The following is a 19,694-nucleotide window of genomic DNA, read 5'->3' as shown; positions in this document are numbered from 1 at the left end:
CACAACCTCTTTGGAAGCCTCAGCGCTCGCACAAGCGGCCCAACTCTCGGTGAAACACTCGCACAAAGACACACACTCACACACACGCACAACATAAATAGTGTCGCATTGTTTGTTGTTTTGTTGCTTACACTGCGGGCTGAAAGACAATCCTCTTTGGAGCCTACCTCAACGGTGCCGTGTTGCGCCGTCTGCTGTGCGAGCAGAAAACTATAGCGTAAACATGCCAAAATATTGAGAAAAAAAATTGAACTTCAGCTTTTAGTTGAGTTAGGGGATATTAATTGTCTATGAAGTTTTTTTTTTATTTTTTATTTGCCAGGTTTTTACTTTTTCTTTCAGTACTGTCGCATATTTGTCTTTGTATTATTTTCAAGTTTATTTCCTGTTGGTTTTACTTCGTATATTTTTGCATAAGCATTTTGGAGACTGACCTCACACCTATAAATATAGTTACCAATGATTCGCGGGCCTCGATTCGGTTCTTATATATTCCTGAGCCATTATAATTTCCAACACAATTTAAATAATTTACGATATCGTGTTTGTATGTGAATGCGGTCGTATTAGCCCGTGTGAATTTTAGTTTTACATTAACACTTGTAAAATATTCATATATTGTCACGAATGACAAGTGATGAGGCAATAATAACTGGAGAAACTAAACGTTTAATGGGAGAAACTTGTTCCCAAAAATAAAAAGGGGACAGAATAAAGCAGAGCGTCGCGGGCGTCGAAGTCGGCAAGACAGCAGAATCGAACGCTGGGGCGAAAACTGACTCCGCTCGCCATGCGGAGTCCCATGTACCTTCGTGGATTCCTGGATCATTCGGCGTAGAAGTTAGAACGTACGGGGAGTAGAACTTTCGGAACTCGGTCAGACGAGAATGTTCTCGAACTTGCGAGGCCAAGTTGAAAGAATAAGCAAAAAGGACAGTCGCCTGACTTGTTTAAAGCTGAATGGCCGAAGTCGGGTCGCTCTCAGAAATAAGTAATTGTAAAGTAATTGCATTACTTTTTATAAGTAATTTGTAATTGTAATTAATTACTTTTCACGTAAAACTACTTTTGAAGCAACTAAAGCAGAAGTTTGGGCTAATTGGTATTTCATCATTAAAGATTAAAGGGATACTTCAACGAAATTTGAAATATTCCCGTCGTGTTCAAAAATAGGTTGAATATGATCCACAATACCCGTAAATGACAATCGCGCATTTGTATTTTGAGCCTGGTGGCTGTATTTTTCGTTATAAATGGCCCACTCTGGCAAGCGCTCGGAGAAGGCCCAGCTGAGACCACGTGACATTCAACGTGATCGTGACGTAGGTCGTCTCAAGACGAGCAAAGCTACGGCGAGGCTGACGTCGAGAGGATGGCCTAGTCGTTCCAGCAACCGAAGCGGCTGCTTTTGTACGAATTTTGAGTGACGGGTTAATCTTCTGTAATCTTGTAGGGGGACAATAGCGACTTCTGCGACACACAAAAGGCATTGTCGGGAAGAGGGGAGTTCCTCCTGCCCTTCTTCTCTCGTCGTGGCCGGAGACGAGACAACCTCCGTCACTAGCTGTCAAGGTTCCTAGACGGGCATTACAAGCGAGGCGTTAGCGACATCCACCAGGTGCTCTTTGCTAATCGTTTAATTCGTTTTAAAATTACTTTTCGTGACTTTTTCAACAAGATATTGGTATGTTCGATGTGATGCTGCTTTTTTGAACACATATAAACCAAAAAATGAGCGCCGAAATTTCGTTGTAGTATCCCTTTAACACAGAGCAAGGACACGGACAAGAACAAGAAGGTAGACAAACAAAGCGCTGTTTGTCTACCTTCTTGTTCTTGTCCGTGTCCTTGCGCTGTTTTAATCTTTAATTTTGAAGCAAAGTAATTGTAATTGTAATTAAATTACACTTTGAAAGTAATTTACCCATGAATGCTGGTCAATTGGTTACTGTGCCTGCTTAAAATTATAGTAAACCACCCGAACTCCCACAATTCCTGCAATGAAGTCATAGATGTCCAGAGTTTGCACGGTTTGCAGCTACGATGTTGTTGTGTTCGCGGAGTCGATCGTTGAGACATCGTCCGGTCTGCCCGATGTATTGTTTTCCACAGGAAAGGGTGAAGGAGAACATCATTCTTTTGTGCACTGAACAAAAGTGGTGTTTTAAGACCCTTACACAGGGTCTTAAAAATCTTCTTCGATGAATGATGACGAACGATTAGAAAACGTGTCTTCAGCATGCTGCCGCCAGCCCCTGTAACGCTAGCAAAACCGCAAATCGTCCACAAGCAAGATGGCCGTCCGGTGGCTTCACTCGTGAAAGCGGGAAGCGCTATCCAGCAGTTGTCATTGAGAATTATTAGTGTTTGGGACTTACTATTCTCGACATAAAGGAAGACCAAGTAATTGCCGATGTAACGAAAAACTCTCACGACCTTTGATGTATCTAAACAACTTGTCAACAGTCCGTTGCGGTAAGAGAGATAGCATGGTAATTAAAAATGGGGAAATGTTTTTGCGCTAACTTTTAGTTTCATGCGGGCTATATAATAAAAATACACACAACTTACCCTCATGATTTGCATGGATGCGTTCGCGGCACTGAAACACCCAAACTGGGTCTCCCGCCAATTAAATTTAAAAATTACGAAAGTGAAACTAAGAAAATCCAAGAGAAATAACATAGGCACGCATCCGAGACAATCCGGTTTAGGCAGAACAAGATGGCCGCGCCCGGTCGTTCTCGCAGCTCGCTTGTTTACGAATCGAGAGGCCCAGTTGCCGAAGTCCCGTAGAACCCACAGCTTAAAGCTTCAGGCTCGTAGTCTATCTCCCGATGTCCCGTGTCCACTGCAGTTAAGCATGCCCGCACAGCAGAGCGTAAAATCATGGCGCCTGGCGCACGTCCTCATCTACCTGTGTTGCATCGCGACTTCACTCGGAGCCCTACTCAGTTATCGCAACCTGAACGCGCTCCTGCAGAACAACGTGAACAAATGCTTGTTGTACGCGAAGCCCTCGGTGGAAAAGCAAGAGGAAGGCCCGTGTCACTTCGATCTCCTGGGCTCGGAGTGGAGCAGCGACCTTCTCTGTGACTACGTGTTTTTCGCCATCCTGGCGTCATTTGTCTACGGCATCATCGCCGTCTGGTTTTTTCTCATGTGCGCGCCTTCGTCCAGAGGAACACCGGATGACAAGTAAGTGCTGCATTTTCTCTATTTGCTTTACGTATTAATGTATTTTAATAAAACCAGCTAAAAGTGTAATAATTAAAAAGCGCAACAGGACAACGGACACAGAAGGAGACACAGACACAGCGCTACTTACAACTGAACTTTATTTCCGCTGGAGCTCGGTATATATTACCGGCAACAACACAAACAAGTTAGGAAGATATAAAATACACATCGTAACAATCTTTAAAAACAACATAAAATAACTAAAAATTCCTGCATCACTCATCGGCACCCACCCAAAACTAGTCATGCTTGGTCAAGAAACTGCAATTCTTTTTCTGAAAACGATAAAGAGGGTGCGCTTACACATTGCAGCCCTAATCTAGCAATTTCTCGAGCCTCGATTATTTCCCTTGTGGTTTTGTTTCTGTTTTTGTTCTGTACTGTACAATCTGTGATCATCGGAGTACAACCACAATCCCGGCAATGCACACCGAGGTGTCCTGATATGACGGCATCAACGTTGTAACGGTGTTCCCTCAATCTTTCATTTAAGCAGCGACCAGTCTGCCCCACATAATGACGCCCGCACAATAATGGCACGGAGTACACAACCTCTTCTGTACACTCAACAAAGCAAGTTTTGTGCTTTTTCGTGCAGCGCTGTGTCTGTGTCTCCTTCTGTGTCTGTTGTCCTGTTGCGCTTTTTAATTATTATGAATCACCAACTCGCCCAACTTTCTACCCGCGTCAAAAATGTAAAATTGTCAATTTGCACGGGCATCAAAGTAAACATTCACTCGGCCTCGTAGACACATTAGTTGGCCAGAAATTATCATTGAGGTGTGCTCACAGTCGCCGTTAATTTCTGGCTATCTAATCTGTCCATTCAATATTCCTTCACTGCGTGGTACCGTTGGAAACGATCGGGAAGACGAAGAGCAACATACAACATCTCGAGGCCAGGTAACGTTTCCTTTAATTTTCGTGTAAATGGCCGATTTTAAATGAAGTTTCCGGGTCATCAGAGAGGTGGCACGACTCGTCATTGGATATGTTAGAGCACGCATGACTTTCAAATAAAAGATTCTGTATTTTTTTTATTGAGTAAAGCTATACGCACTCCGTAGCGCGACTCGACCGGAAATGGCTATATGCACTATGCGAAACTTGTATAAAACGAAAGGTTACAGCGAGTTTTCTAGGCGGTGGCATAGCGTAGTGGTAAGGTGTCTGGTTCATACGCAAGTTTATGCGGGTTCGATCCCCTGGTGGGCCTACTTTTTTTCTTTTTTCTCTAACATTTTGTTTTGTCGAGGCATGGCGATATTTGCGACTTTTTTTTTTTTTTAATCAACTAATCAACACTTAAAAAAAAAAAAAGAAGAAAAAGAAAAACGAATGTTGTCAACGAAACTTCGCAGAACCAAATGGTATGGGACTCCCTTTCCGGAGGTGGAATCGGGGACAGCGGGGCTTGGGTTGCCGGCTGGACGCCGTGAAGTGGTGTGTACCAGTTAAGTTTTGTAATTAGCAGCTGCACACTGTCGCCGCGAAGCGGCGTGAACGCAGACGGGGGTATGTGTTAACGAGCTCCCCAGTGATACACGCGCCGCTCAAAAAGGGTGACACAAATGGGCTGAGCTCTCCGAGTAGTGCATATAGCCATTTCCGATCGAGTTGCACTACGTAGTGCGTATAGCTTTACTCTTTTCCATTAGCTAAAACGGACACCCGCGTTGAGACCCATGTTGCCTTTACTTGCTCTTAGACGTCAAATGTTTGTTTATCGTGGCATAGTGGAGCCCTCACTCGGTGAAAACACGAAGCAGACAACAAAATACCCTGGAGGGGACGGAGCAAAGGTGGTAGTGCTGCCATCTGCCAGAGTGCACACAAACTAAGCTCCAAAGCCGAAACACAAACCAGACTCTTGGTCAAGCTTTGTGGTCCATAATGGATGGCACGAGAGACATTTGTGATTAGAAGCCAGGGGCCATGTGCAAGCATTGCAGAAGTTACAACGGCGAACTTCGGTGTCTTTGCCAAGCATGCACGCTCTCACTGGCTAAGCGTCGTTTGGGGCAACATGCTCATTCTTGTAGCCTCGACATTGTTCGCGCACAAGGCCTAGCAAACTTGCACGGCTTGTGCATGACTTCGCAGCGCCATGCATGCGGTCGGTCTTCCGCGTCCTTGACGTGAAATTCAAATTCGGTCTTGCAAAATGTATGTTGTAGAAGCTACTCTCTCGGGAACAAGATCACTTTGACGGCAGTCGACGTGACGTCGATGCACCTTTCTACCGATCATCACCGAGGTGGAACTCACCGAGTTGCCGTTTCGATGATGCACACGCGTAGTGTCCAAAGAAGATAGCTGCTGTGTACGCCGGGAATGCATTTCTACAGCCCACTTGGCAAAAATGGCAGCATGTAGAAGGTGATTGGTGGAACAGCCTACGGAAGGGAACAAAAGCGACGTCGTAGTCCACGTTCAGTAGTGGCCATCTCGACGCCAAACGGAGCGACAGAGTTGCCAGCTCCAGGAGTGCCCCCTGAATAGAAAAAAAATGCGACTCTCCCGCTGCTACCCCCCCAGTTTCCTCCCCCTCCCCTGCGGCAGACGATGCAAATTAAATAGAAGCAGACAACGTTGGAGCACTGTCGCTTTTATGGGACCTCGGCATTTAACGAGTCTCGACAACGCCGTCGGAGAACAAGCAGCCGACTGCAGATTGGGCCTTTCGCACGTCAGTGCAAAGACCGCGGCTAATAAAATCACTCCATTTAGTCGTTAATGTGCGCGAAGTGTTGAACTCTGCGTATGTATGCCATCGATCACGACACCCTTCTACGACCATTAGTTTGCTCTGCCCTCGTACACATGCACGAAGTCGGCCACTCTTTGCGAGGGAGGTTTTGTTCGGTCGTGCGAAGGACAAGCATACTTGCATAAACTCTGATTTACTGCACAGACAGTACTGGACCGGGATCATGCACCGTGCGAGCATTCAACTGCTGACACAGTCACTTTCAGGCCTGTTCTTGTTCCGTTTGTCACATACACGGTGACAGTTGTCAGTAATCATAAAGTATCTGTGAATGCTGATCAAAAACCCGGCACCACAAAAACATTTACATAGTTGTTGGCATATTTGAGACAAAAGGGATATTCTCCAAGACATTCTCAGAAAAGAGCAAAATCAGAACGCATTATTCGTCTTCCCTCGAGCACTTTCAGTCAAGAAAAAGCGAGCAAACTGCGGATCCGCGCCGCAAACGATGTAGCTTCTCCTGCCCTTTCGTCTGCGTTTTCTCTTTCGGTGCCTGAAATGTGTCAGCAATTTGGAAAGATGTTGTACCTCACTCTTTTGACTCTTCATGTGCCTTCTCGGTACTTGGTGCACAAGAGCTTGACTCCAAAACCTTGGAGTTATGCTCACCGGAAGTTGGTTGTCGCTGCCTAAAGGAAAGAGTCACTAACTTCTTCACTCGGTGCTGCTGCTAAACACGCCCCATACATCGTGTCACCCTCAAAACATTTACTCATTAAAATGGCCCACAAAAGTCAGTGACTTCACATATCAAGCACTTTTCGAACACATTTTTTGCTGGTTAGATTTACATATTAAAACTTAAATCTGACTTAAATCTGATTAAAACTTGACTCTTTTCTCGTTAAATCTCCACTCTTCGTAAAACAGAAGAAAAAAAAACGAAGTAAAGAATTCATATATTTAATAGTAAGGTGACGGCTGTGGGGAAGAAATGGAATGATGGCCTTGTTTGTGTAACTTGTCCAGAGAGCGCTCCAACATCGTCTACAAGCTCTGAAGTTAGTAATGTTCCTGTTAGGGGATATTTTTCATAATTAAGTTTTCAGTTTGAGTTACAACTAAAGTTTATGGCAACTGAGGCAGCAAGGACCAACTACGTAAACAGGTGATGCACAAAACGAAAACCATTAATAACTTGGGAATTTGATTTGGAAAGCAGGATTCAGCGTCTTGCTTTACCGCTATATATCGCTTGATGCTGGTCATTCTTGTGTAAGTTCAATGAAACCCCTTGCCAAAATTGGAGGACTTCCTCATTGCATGAGAAGCATGGAATGTCTTTATATAAAAAAAAAAAAAAAGAACCTAACCCCCTTCCTTGCCCCTCCCCTTCCCCTTTAGGCCAGGGAGCACTCCCTTTCTAAATAAATTTCTTCATCATCATCATTTCAAATGTGTGACTCTGTGACAGAAATGAAAGAGAGAGTTTTGATTCGTGTTTTTCAGGTTCGGAAATGGGACAGTTTTTTCTGAACGGATGCTGAGGTAAAGGAAGTTGTCGTGCTGTGCATTCAGTTTCTCTCCTGTCAAATGTGATGCCTTCTTTCTGGGTGGTACCTCGTCCGTTACCCGACGGCTGCTTTTTTTCTCTGTCATCTTTTGCTATTTCATTTTAATATCATTCAAAAGCATGAGCATATGAATATGCCTGTACTCTGTAGTGCGTAAATCACTGTAACGCTGAAAGTAAGTGAACGGCAAGCAATGAGCAGATTCCTTAACATTCCATGACCGCACATGGCTTGCCGAAGTCTCCAGCTGTGTTCATATTTCGTCCGCAGTGTTAGGATATTTTTTGGTTCATTGCTTACAGTGGCGTACCAACTTGTTTTTGAGTGGAGAGGCAAACCAGACCTCCCCCCCTCCCTCCCCAGGGTCAGGGGGCGGTGCCCTTGGTATCCCTTGGGCACCGCCAGCCAGTGTTTGCCCTGCCCACTGGCAGCTGTTTCAGGGGGGGAACACATGCCTTGCCCCCCACTCTGAGAACTGAGAAGAGCAAGCACCCCATGGTCTAAAAACTTCGGCACTTCCTGCCCGTACCCCATTGCAGGTTAAGGAAAGCAGAAGCAGCTTCCCCTGCAGAGCCCTTCACCCTTTCTACTTTAGGAGAGCAGATGCTAGAGAGTAGGCGAGTGGACTCACCTCCTTTCTCACCTCTTCACCTGTGTTCACTCCGCTGAGGTGGAAAGAGCAGGAAATCTTTGCTGGAGGAGTTTGTCCTGCCTTCCTTAACTTGCAACAAGATATAGTAAGTGCTGTTACCACAAGTGGTACTGGTCCATGTAAGAGTAATAAAAAATTTAAAAAATAATACAAAATTTGATTATATCCTTAAAGCAGCTGTATAGTTATTCTATTAAATTATTTTAGACTATTCTGACCCATAGGTCTCAAGTACAGCTTGTGTTTCCAGTCTTCCGTCTTTTCGACAGTTCCGTGGAGTCTGTGGGGTATGAATAGGCGCATCCAGTGACTTTCTTCATGATGGCTTCTCCGAACTCTCGTCCATCCGTTAGGCTCCCCGTGCTATCTGATTGGTTGACTCCCAACATCAGCAGTGTGCCTCTGGCGCTTCCATTTGTCCCTAGAAAAAATCTTTCCCGGGGTGTGACGAAAAGTTTCCAGACAAGGTGATTCGAGGACCGTGGTAATATACTTACCTAGAATTGTAATTATTTCTTTAATCGTGTCGTGCAGCATCGTTAGCGTGTGGAAGATAGTGCCGCCTGCGGCCTTCTTCAGTGCCCTGCTGATGCTGTTCACGGTCATCATGGCTTGGAAGGTCTCTGGGGGCCTCAATGCCGTTTTCTCCGACCCTGAATTTCTGGATGCAGTCAGCAGAAAGTAAGAGCAAGTGCTGTCAGTCGTTGCATTAACTTACTTCGAAACCATACTTTGTTGCACGAAATGCACTGGTGTATGCGTGACGTGCGCTGTAGCACGCCGAACACTGGCATGTCGTAGGGTGGCACTAACATTTACACAGATAAAGTTGCCACAAAACGCCGGGCATGCGTCGGTGTTACAACAAATGCACAGCCGCAACTTTTGAAACATTTGAAAAATAAGCAAAGCACATATCAAATGCCCAGCCGAGAGTCAGGGACCCACCTAGCTAACGGAGATGCTCCTCCATGTCAGCTGCTTCTCCGAGCTCGCCAATGCTAAGTGGAGCAGCTTGATACTCATACACTAATGTAAAGTGATGAGGCCCGCCCAATCATGTGCCCCCTTCTACATTTCTGCTATCTAATGTAACGAGCATTCATTCCCTAGTCTTTTCAGGATTATTTCCCAGGTTTCGGATGTATGCTTGCTCGGTACTTTACAGTAAAGGCAATGATGCTGTCGTTGCGAGCACAATAATATTGTTGTTTGCACCGAATCAGCTGGGCTGAATTTGACAAGATTTTAACCCTATAAAGCGCTTGTTTATTGGCTTCCCCTAAGGGGCGGTACAATGATATTTGTACTTTCAGCAAATGCCGCTTAGAATTATTCCTTGATACTTTTAACCTATTAAGCTAGTGTCAGTTTTTTGACTCCATACGATGGCAACTGCAGAAAAAATACGAGAAGAGCAACCAGGGTTCATCTTCTCAACTCACAGTCAGAACATCCAACGACATGATTTGGTGCCGTTATATGTCACCTGCGTTTATCATAGAGAGGCACTGGAGTTGGCAAAGCATAGGGCAGACATGGTTAGGGTTTGGCTATTCCTATCATTTTAGTGATTGGACATGAGCCACTACCTGAATGCTTATTGAGGAATTGATTTTTATCAGTTCAAATCAAGTGCTCACACAGCACTCATGTCTAATCTACGAGCTACTTTTGACTATCGTCAAAAGTGACTATATCGACACTGCAAGCCCCTTCACCGCATTATCCAGTTTTGCGGAGAGTCTGAAAAAAAAAAATCCGCTTTTATGCTTGAACTTATGTCGCGGCAAGGAAGCTTTCTTAGTGACGTGGCGTACACGTATACACGAGACCCACTAGTGTTGGTAAGTTTGCGTGAAGTGCACCGTAAGTTAATTTGGGGGAAGTGGGATCTTAAGTTGATGGATCCTTTGGTTTTACATCACTATCTTGCTACAGTATTGCATAATCAATTTATTTTGTGAGTAACTGTTAGCACAACGTCCTTCAGAGGACTATGGCAACCAAACAATTAGTGCTTTTGCTTTTTACACATTGTGGAACCTCCGAGAAGTTTATTCGAGGTATCGAATGTCCCCATAAAGAGCAGTAACATTTTCTTTTCGTCGTGGACCAGAGGTGATTTTTTTCTCAGTAGCAGTGTCATCACCTTGCTTGCATGACACAACATGGACGTTTCCAAGATGGCCTATCTTTCCGTGAAAAAACAGTGAGTGCACAGGCGAGCTGGTGGATGTTGATTATGATGTAGAAAACCCGAGACTGTGGTAAAAGCAGGGAAACTTGGTCGAAGAAGCGAGGCTCCGAAATGCTCAATCTGTGTGCTTTGGCATTTTTCTATTCCAGCTGCACTCTGACGAACCCTTCGGTTCCTTGGGACAGTGGCACCTTTGCGACTGTGCGTAGCCAGCGGCTCATGGCTCAGGTAAGACGTTCGGTGGTCGGACGTTTTTGCCTTGTGTTTACTAGGGAGGACCCTAGTGCTTTAAGGAGCTGAAACCTGTGTCGTCGTGGTCACAAGCGCAAAATTGCCCAAACAGCTTGGCTTATGATCGCTGATGGTTTAAGGAATGCACAGCACGCTATTTATGTTCACGCTTCTTGCTCTGTGATTAGTTCTTCGGGCCGCATTCTCATTGGCTGCGGAGCGAAAATAAGATGCTCTGGGTTTGCCACGCGCTGCAATTCGCAAGCCGTCGGTAACTATGGCAGTTGCCATTCTTTCAGAAAAGCGTACAGTTTGAGGAGGCTTCAAGACGGCTCTAATTGTTGCTCAAGGTGTACCTTTTTGACCAAAGCAATCGGCCACCACAAGGTGGCTTCAATGCGATGCTCCGCTCTCGCCTCCGTTCCTTGGCGTTGGATTTGTGTTTTTTGTTGCGTTTCGCCGCAGCTTTTTGTCTCGCTCTGTAAAGTGGCGTCCGATGTTTACGTTTGCTACCTAATTGCTTGTCAACATTATGTGTACAACCTCTGCACTAGATTTTATAACACGTTTTGGCTATTTTTATGCGGGATGTACCGGATACGTGTCTAGAGGCTAGAGGAGGTACAGGAATCAGCCTTAGCACTTGCGCGCATCGAGTTTGTGGATGAGCACGAGAGTTGAGAGCTCAATTAGCTATGACAGCGCAATTTTTCTCGGGGATAGTGACGGAATATTAAAAATAATAAGTGCAAAGAATATTTATGATCACGCATATAGAATCTTAATACGCGACTATACTTTGTTTCACAATAACTTGGCGAACTGTGGAGGCTGCAGCCCCCACGACCCAATAAGGGCACCAGAACAAGGCATGTGATAACACTCCATAATCAAGGCCACCGGGGCCTTGTTACCGCCACAACAACAGAGCCCTCCACGACAAAAAGTAGTTCTAGGCTTCTTTTTCATTCAACGAGATTTTCTTTTAACGGCAATTGAACTCTCCCGATTTCGCGAGAAGATATGAAAAAAAAAAGAATAAATATTCACAAATTTATGAGCTTCAGTTATATTTAAACCAAAAAACTTATGCCATATCCGTATCTGCTCGATGTTTTTCGCCTTGTAGCGCCGTGGCCAATGGCGATCGTCAGCGATCGCAGTCGTGTGATTGGCCGTTTCCGCTCAAAACATCGCACTCTGCCGTGGCATTAGCACCCGTCACAGATTCGCGGCTAAACTGAGCGTATGATTGTCTCGTGAACTGTTCCCGAAGTGCTCGCTATTCTAGCGGATGGAAATGTTGCTGTGGTGGACGTTCATTCGAAGTCGGTTGGTTTCGTAGCAGACGACTCTTTGCTAGCAGATGACAGCCGGTTTCTCCTTGCCGCGCATCTCACATTTGGCGTTGTGACACAAATGCTCTTAGGACGTCGGGTGACGTTCCTCGCTCCGACGCTCTTATTGGGTCGCGGGACCCTGGCTTCCACAGTTCGCCCAGTTATTGTGAAACAGAGTATAGTATAGGATCAACGTAAAGACACTATGGGTGTCTCTTGAAAGCATCATGCTTTGCCTTCATACAAAATTGAAAACAGTTGCTTTTATTCTTTATTCAGAGGACTCCTGCAGCGCATAGAAGACATTATTGCAGGGGGCGAATAGTAATGCAAAGAACGTCTCAGCATTTGCAGCACAAACTATACATTCCTGTAAAGCGTTCCAGTTCTTGACCGTCCTCAGAAAAAACTAATTTTTGCACAGCTCCATCTTAGTACAGTATTCACGTATCTTGTGCACATGATCATTACGTTTGGAAAAATAATTTGGTATTAAGAGGTATATACCAGTAACTTGATGATAAATGCTGTATAAAGATTTCATCCGTAAATTTTTTTCTTTTTTGATTATATGGGGAAATTGTTCTTGCGCTATAAACATTTGTTGAATGGGTTTATTTGGGAATTTAATGAAACTGTACATTACGCTCGGTCCCATGTCTCCAGTCAATCGAGTGCTTTAATGATTGTCTTAAGATATCTAATTTAGTTAATCTATTTGAACACTAAAGGTGGGTCTCCCAGGTGGAAAACGTGTCACACACAGTTTGCGAGTGCCTGAGGTACACGCAACATGCGACGCCCAAAAGAAGCCGTCTGCATAGAAATCGGCAGAGTGCAGCTTTGACCATGTCATATTTACTTTCAGTGACTGGCGACAACGCTGAAAGTAAGAGACGCGTCTGCTCAAGCAAATAAAAATTTTACTCACATCTCGGCATTAGACATCGACTAAACTTGCCGGAGGTCATTTTTCTTGCAGCCTTTAATTTAATTTTGCAGATTTTACCGAAAGCAGATGTACGGCGGGGATGGGTGACTCACTTATCTCATATCCTGAATATGTCATAAGGAAACGCAGTACAAATAGGTCTTTCCTAAGGCCAACCTTATGAAATTTTGTTAATAAATACTTTAGCAGGGCCAATAGTTGAAAAACTTTCCTACTCAGCATAGGATAGCTCATCGAAACATCTCCCAAAAAATTAATTTCCTAAAAAAAAAAAAAAATTTTTTTTTTTATTATTTTACTTTTAATTGCAGAAGGGTTTTCCAGTTGGCAATGTTCAGAAAAAGTGGGTGTCCTATACAATTTAAGAGTGAGCACTAACCACGCAAGTTCATCTGTTCTCAGCGATTCAGCACATTGTTAATCAGGTTGTTGACTTGCTTTTTCACCATGCTTCCATGCATTAGTCTCTTCATTAGTATATTATAATGTCAACTAGTGTCAGCTGGTACGGTAGTAGACAATAATAGTCTTCATCCCACATCAGTTCAGTCGTTTTGCCGCCGGCCCTGGCCGAACAACGAACATGACCACATGAAGATGTTTGTAAAAACGACCACAATATTGACTCGAAATCACTTCGTAATTCTTAAAGTGGCCCAGTACCACTATATCATTGGTTGTATGTCAGGAGAGACACATTTGTATCAGAGAATTAAGCTAAAACTATATAATGCGCCAACACAACCACGAGCTCGCCAAAATCGAAACCAGCCGAATCGAAGCCACCTTATGGTCATGAGTGCATCAGCCCCCTCTATCCTTCAATCAGGTAACTACTGAGGTGGAAAGGTCTATAGTTTTTCTTTCCACTCAATGACAGGGGCACAGAAACTTGTAGAAAAATTAGCATTGTTCACCCCCTCAATTCACAGCCAAAACAAGCGGCCACGTGATCTGGTGCCCACTCTGTGCCACCAGTGTTTCTCGTAGCCATGCGCTCAGGTTGGCATAGTGCAGGTCATGTGCTTAGTTCCCAAAATTGTTAGGGTTTGGCTGTTCTTGTCGTTGCAGCTGTTGAACATGACCCGAATTCTCCCGGAGCCATTGACTGTCACGACCCCAAATTGAATGCTCACCGAGTGCTCATGTCAAGTCTATGAGCTGCATTTGAATGCCGTCCCGACGGGTAATTTTTCACAACTGCAACAACCCAGCAGTTATGACGACTACGTCATCAATTTCTGGGAAGCAGAGATTGAAGGAGAAGTCAGCTTTCATCCTTGAAGTCGCACCGTGACAAAGAAGCTTCTTGGTTAGTAGTAGTGGACATGTGTAAAGTGAGAAACTTTGCGACCCAATATCGTTGGTTGCCCCTTTTTAATACGACCATTGGAAAACATTTTCTTGCAAGAAATATAGATGAATACAGTTTTCCGTACTCCTTTGATCTTGCGGAAAAAGATTGAACGTGAATCATCTGACTCCGAGAGTCTTGCCGCAGGTCTTCATCTGGCTGATGGCGCTCAGCTGGATCCTGGCGACGTCCACTCTGGTGTGCCGTTGCACAACGGCCGCAGACTTCGTCAACACGCCCGAGGTGAGGTGCCTCAGCAGGCTCATGCTCTTCTTCTGCGGCGAAAATTACCTGGACCTCTGACGGCGCCTGGAAGGCAGGGCTTCTGGCTTGGGATTCTTGATGCACCGCTCTCCGAACGCTTCACTTCTTCTGCGACTCCTTCTTTCTGCCTCTTTTGTTGATGCTGCAGTCGGATTTCCTTTCACCTGCTGCACAAGACCTTTCTGGCACTGTGTCAGGATGCATGACAAACTCTTTTGCTACCTGCGCTTCTATTAGTACTGCCTCTTTGTTTTTCTGTCCTCCTGTCACTTTGCCATTTTGTTGTTTTTGGGAATGCTTTTTTTTAGTCGTCTGTTGCTGCCACCACTTCTGGCAATAAAAACCTGCTTATGCGTCGTCTTTTTGCCCCAAAGCTTTTGGTGTGCTTGTTTTGATCTTTTTATGGAGCTCACGATGTGAGCTGTCCTTAGTTGCCAGCACAATGCCTCAAACTTTTGCCCGAACAGCGTGTTTAATGTGCTTACCGCCCGCAAAATCTGAGTATTCCTCGAGTGGTGGCGAAATAACTCGTTGGGGCTGTGCCGTGCGAGAACACGGAACGCCGCGATCCTGGCAGTTGGTTGTAGAAGCGCTTGCGAACAAGATGAGTCGACGCTGTTGTTGCTCTTGAGTCCCTGGGTTTCTGTCGACTACCTGACGGTAAAGCAAGCTACAGCAGAACAAGCGTCTACTGCCTCCGGTCTGCCACCGTACCACTTGCAGGACCGCTGCGATCTGCAGCATCGCACAACATGCAAAATCGCGCAACGCAAGCCAGAAATTGAGGGAACAAAAATAATGATGCCTTAGGCACGCCAGTGGGGTTGTGTTCCACGCACTGCTGTTGCTAGTTTTGATTTGCTGTCTTCTGTATGAAAGTGCTTATGTCAAGGATAGGATGGGAACCACAGGGCACCTCTATCAGGCACCCGGCCTCTAGCGCAACTGAAAGACCTTTTGGCCATTCTCCTTCTGTCAGTGTATATGCGGAGCGCAAGCTTGTCTGCTTCCTTTGAGGGGGTTGTGGTGGCGTCAGAAAGCCAAGCTCTGATTGGCTCTTATCGAAGAAGGATGGTAGAGGGAGACCTCAGAGCAAGCTGCCTCGAGGTCTGCCCACTGTTCTTCAATCAGAGCCGATTAGATCTTAGCGTTCTGACGTCACCACAACATGTGCAAGAAGCAGGGGTTATGGAGAAGCAGACAAAATTGCGGTCCGCATAGTGTTGGCACCGATTTGTTTCCGTAAACACGGAAAAAATCTACAGATATGATTGCATCAAAGCCGGCATCAGATTTATGCAGTGCCAGTTTATGAGTCAAATGAGCATAAACTGTGGCCAGTGGTCTTCGTGGTTCAGATGTGCAAAAAGAGAGGCGGCCCCTGTCTGCTGTGTGTTTGTTGTCTGTCTGTCTCTTTGGGCAAACCACAAGGGGTGTAACCAAGCAAGGTGCCCTTTTAATTTCATCTTTGCTTTGACATCGAGAGTTAGGTAAGAATGATACAGAGAGGAATGTGGTAATAATAATAAGGCACATTTGCGAAAGTCTTTCCACTCAGAAAGTGGGAAGAAATGTTCATTATAGTTTTTCCTTGCAAGCGACTTGAGAAAGAGAATGTACAGGGTGTCACAAATGAAAATTTACACTGTCTTTTTTACCGCAAAAATAAACTAGGCATCGCCGAATGCTCATTCTCCGCCCAAAGGTAGAGCTAGAGGTCACAACGAGATGCCAAAGTTTCAGCCCGATCCGATAACTTAATGTAAAGTTATAAGTGATTTTCTGAAAATTTCAATGGGAAAATAGCGGCCGACAAAGTTTTCAAACACGTAGGGCTTTATGGCACCAGAAACCGAAAACGGGCAAAAATGGGCTTCATTTTCCCATTAAAATTTTCAGAAAATCACTTATAACTTTTGATTAAGTTATCGGATCGGGCTGAAACTTTGGCAACTGGTTGTGACCTCTAGCTCTACCTTTGGGCGAAGAATGAGCGTTCGGCGATGCCTAGTTTATTTTTGCGGTAAAAAAGACAGTGTAAATTTTCTTTTGTGACAGCCTGTACATATTTCTACATATCAGTTGCATGCATACTGACATAGAACTCAATTTTTCCCAGGCATGCAGACAGGGACTTGACTCTTTATAAGTCTATTCTGTCCAAGGAAAGAATTTGTTTCAACCAGGGTGTCGAACCGGAACTGAACCGAAACCGAACCGGTATTTTTTCCGGAACTGAACCCGAACCGTTATATTGTTATCGCGATGAACCCGAACCAGAACTGAACCGGAAAAAAAATAACGGTTACCGGCTCATGTCAAAACGGTTCGGCCACGCGCTGTTGACAATGAATGTGCTATCAATGCCATTTGTTTTTTAAGTGCCGTCAACTGACACACACCTCGCTTGCATATTTTTCTTCTCCACTCAGTCTTAGGAATATAAACGCTGCATCCATGAATCTTGACAAACGCTGCATCCATGAATCTTGACATAGGAACCAGTATTGCGCTGGTCGCGGCTTGCACGGAAGAAAGAAAATTAAAAAGCTGTACAAAAAAAAAAAAAAAAAAATCACGTCACGGGATTTTATTTTTCTACAATCTCGTAAATCCTAAATGCTGCTGTGTGCTCATTTCATAACACGTTTCTAGAACGCGCGAGTTCTTGAAGCTTGCTTCCATCGGAATGAGAAAAGAAAAGGCTGTGGAGTTTGATAATAATGCATCCGGTTTCGTATAGGCACTTAGAAGCTAACATATTTGTGAGACAGCGAACTCTTCTATTTTAATATTTATCCTATTGCGTCCTTCTGGCGTTGCGTTCGGTGAAGTGTTTTTCATATTCCGTATCTTGTTCAATGAAAACTTCTTTAAGGGTCTAATTTGAGTTACCGAAGGCTAGTTCAAATAAAGAAAGCTGTATTTTCTCCCCACTGTTCCTTCAGTTGCTTACACGCCGAGGTGGCGGGATAGTTAGCGAGTTCTACTTGTAAGTGGGTTTGTAAGGAGGTCGCGGATTTTACAGCTACTGCGTCGGACCCAATTAGATGAAGTCCGAATGCGTAAACGTCGGTGAGGTAACCTTTGAGTGCACATAAAGAAACCATTCCTGGTAGAAATCCCTGAGCCTTACACTACGATGTATCCCGTTTCGTATGTGCTGATTTCAGATGCTTTATTTGTAATTTATTTTGATGTTGTAATTTGTCATTTATAATTTCCGAACCGGTTCGCGAACCGGTTCAGCGCCCCGAACCGGTTCACGAACCGGTTCGCGGATCGAATTTATCGAACCGGAACTGAACCGGAACAAAATTAATTTACCTGAACCTGAACCGTAACCGAACCAGGGCCGTACCCAGAAAAAAAATTCGGGGGGGGGGGGGGGGGTTTTCGGGGACAACGGCGGCCATTTTGAAAATGTCTATTGTCTTATTTTCGCCTATGAATCATGTGCATCGGTGGCATATAATGGAGAGTTATAGCAAACCGGAGAACCGGTCCCGGTTTGGCACCCGGTAGCCGACCGGTGCCACTGCGCGTGCGCAGAGGTGGAGATTAAAATCGGCTGGCTGCAAGTGCACCGATCAGGGCCGTACTCAGAAAAAAATTTCGGGGGGGGTCACAACCCCCTATCCCCCCCCCTGGTTACGGCCCTGAACCGAACCCGTATCTTTTTCAGTTCGACACACTGGTTTCAACTTAATACCTAAGAACCGATTGGAGCAGTATCTGATTCGTGCGATTGAGGTTCTGTCAGAGCAGTACCTGCAAGTAAACACATGTCAAAGCTAGAGCTGCGTTCTACACTCGGCAAGCATACACATTTCAGCCCACTTGCTCGCATGTGCCAAAAACACCTATTGGTCTATTCAAAGCGCAGTGGTTGTAGGCGTAGAAAAACTGAAGCAAATCGTAATTTTATTGTTTTACTTCGGTGCTTTCTTTTCGTTCCTGGATGATGTTGCCAAAATCTTGCATCTTGGTGTTGTGGCATTTGTTTTGCTGTTACAGAATCGGTACCAGCCTCTGGTCCAGGATCTGTCAAGCACTTCCACTTACCAGACCTCGCTCAGCGTGTGAAGCGTTCCGACCTCTTCGCCGCCCAAGCATGTTTCGCTCTGTGTTGCTTGAGATTTGTTAAGGGCTGGCACCTACCTTTTTTATATGAGGTCGCACCATGTGGATCCTACACACACGTATCTTTTTCGTCTAGTCGCGCAACATGCTCATGCAGGAGTGCATGAGCCCGCCTTCCCAGCGGAGTTTGTTTATTCTCCGACATATTTCTCTGATGTGTCATGAGCTGGGCTCTTCATTTGTGGTACTGATGCTACTTAGCGGTTGTTTTATTATACCTTTTATGTATAGGTCAACAATATAACATTTAGTTTATATCTAAGTAATTTTGATTTGGAAGTGGCAGGAAGAGCCACAAACATTTGACGATTTGCCTGACTCTTGCATCTTCGAGTGACTTGCATTGTGTTGTGTAATGGTAGCTGTTTCATTTGGTGCAGTGTGTTGCTATAAGTGCTGGAAAGATTAGAAAAGGATGCACAACACTATCTTGAATAGTGAATACAGTAAAACCTCGTTATAACAAAGTTGAAGGAGCGGTCGTAATTATTTCGTTATAACCATTAGTTTGTTATAGCCAATGTCCATTTCTTCCCACTATTAGCAAGCAAGGGGAATTATGATTGCTTTGTTATATCCATTAGTTTGTTATATCCCGTTTTGTTATAACGAGGTTTTACTGTACTTCATGAACCCATGATGAAGGACTTGCTTTAAAGCATGATGTAGGGGTGTGTTAAGCATACATTTTTTTAAAGTTTTGTGCATACCTTAAAGTAACCGATTTGTTGCGCCTTCGTGAACTGAGCCTTCCCTGCAATGTTGCTTCAGTCTTGTACTTCGTGTGCAAACCATGTGTGTCAATGTTGAACACTACTACTGTACCCAAATCAAACACACACAACACTAAGCTCATTCAAATCCTTCACACTATCTATGCTCATGGATGCTGAGGCACTTGCACAAAGTGTAGTGACTGCCTAGCAGCTCAACAAGGTCTCAACAGCTTTTGGCGAAGTACGGTATATCGCGCATGTACAGGAGTCGTTGGGGGGTAGGATGTTTGTGGTGCTCATTGACAAGAGGCACTG

The 19,694-nt window shown here is 44.7% G+C and overlaps 1 protein-coding gene across 2 annotated transcripts; it reads left to right on the top strand.

Annotated features, from left to right (window-relative positions):
- The first annotated feature begins 2,718 nt into the window (after positions 1 to 2,718).
- Positions 2,719 to 19,102, top strand: LOC8031484. 2 transcript variants are annotated; one of them, XM_040214729.3, is made up of 6 exons: positions 2,719 to 3,198; positions 7,463 to 7,501; positions 8,714 to 8,860; positions 10,529 to 10,607; positions 14,404 to 14,499; positions 18,538 to 19,102. In XM_040214729.3, exons 1-6 carry the CDS (start codon positions 2,864 to 2,866, stop codon positions 18,604 to 18,606), a joined length of 765 nt encoding a protein of 254 aa, XP_040070663.2. In that variant the 5' UTR covers positions 2,719 to 2,863; the 3' UTR covers positions 18,607 to 19,102. The 2 variants fall into 2 exon arrangements, with proteins under 2 accessions (XP_040070663.2, XP_029851356.3); XM_029995496.4 differs by lacking the exon at positions 7,463 to 7,501.
- Positions 19,103 to 19,694: the final 592 nt, after the last annotated feature.

Source organism: Ixodes scapularis, unplaced genomic scaffold, assembly GCF_016920785.2.
Source record: "Ixodes scapularis isolate PalLabHiFi unplaced genomic scaffold, ASM1692078v2 PGA_scaffold4__175_contigs__length_147842914, whole genome shotgun sequence".
Lineage (NCBI taxonomy): Eukaryota > Metazoa > Arthropoda > Arachnida > Ixodida > Ixodidae > Ixodes > Ixodes scapularis.
This window is presented reverse-complemented; position numbering and strand designations above follow the sequence as displayed.

What these genes read in the sequence shown, in the direction of transcription:
- LOC8031484 (XM_040214729.3), top strand. Translation starts at nt 2,864, where the DNA reads ATGCCCGCACAGCAGAGCGTAAAATCATGGCGCCTGGCGCACGTCCTC. An exon ending in TTTTCTGAACGGATGCTGAG is followed by an intron (nt 7,502 to 8,713) that starts GTAAAGGAAGTT and finishes CGTGTCGTGCAG; the next exon opens with CATCGTTAGCGTGTGGAAGA. An exon ending in CTGGATGCAGTCAGCAGAAA is followed by an intron (nt 8,861 to 10,528) that starts GTAAGAGCAAGT and finishes TTTCTATTCCAG; the next exon opens with CTGCACTCTGACGAACCCTT.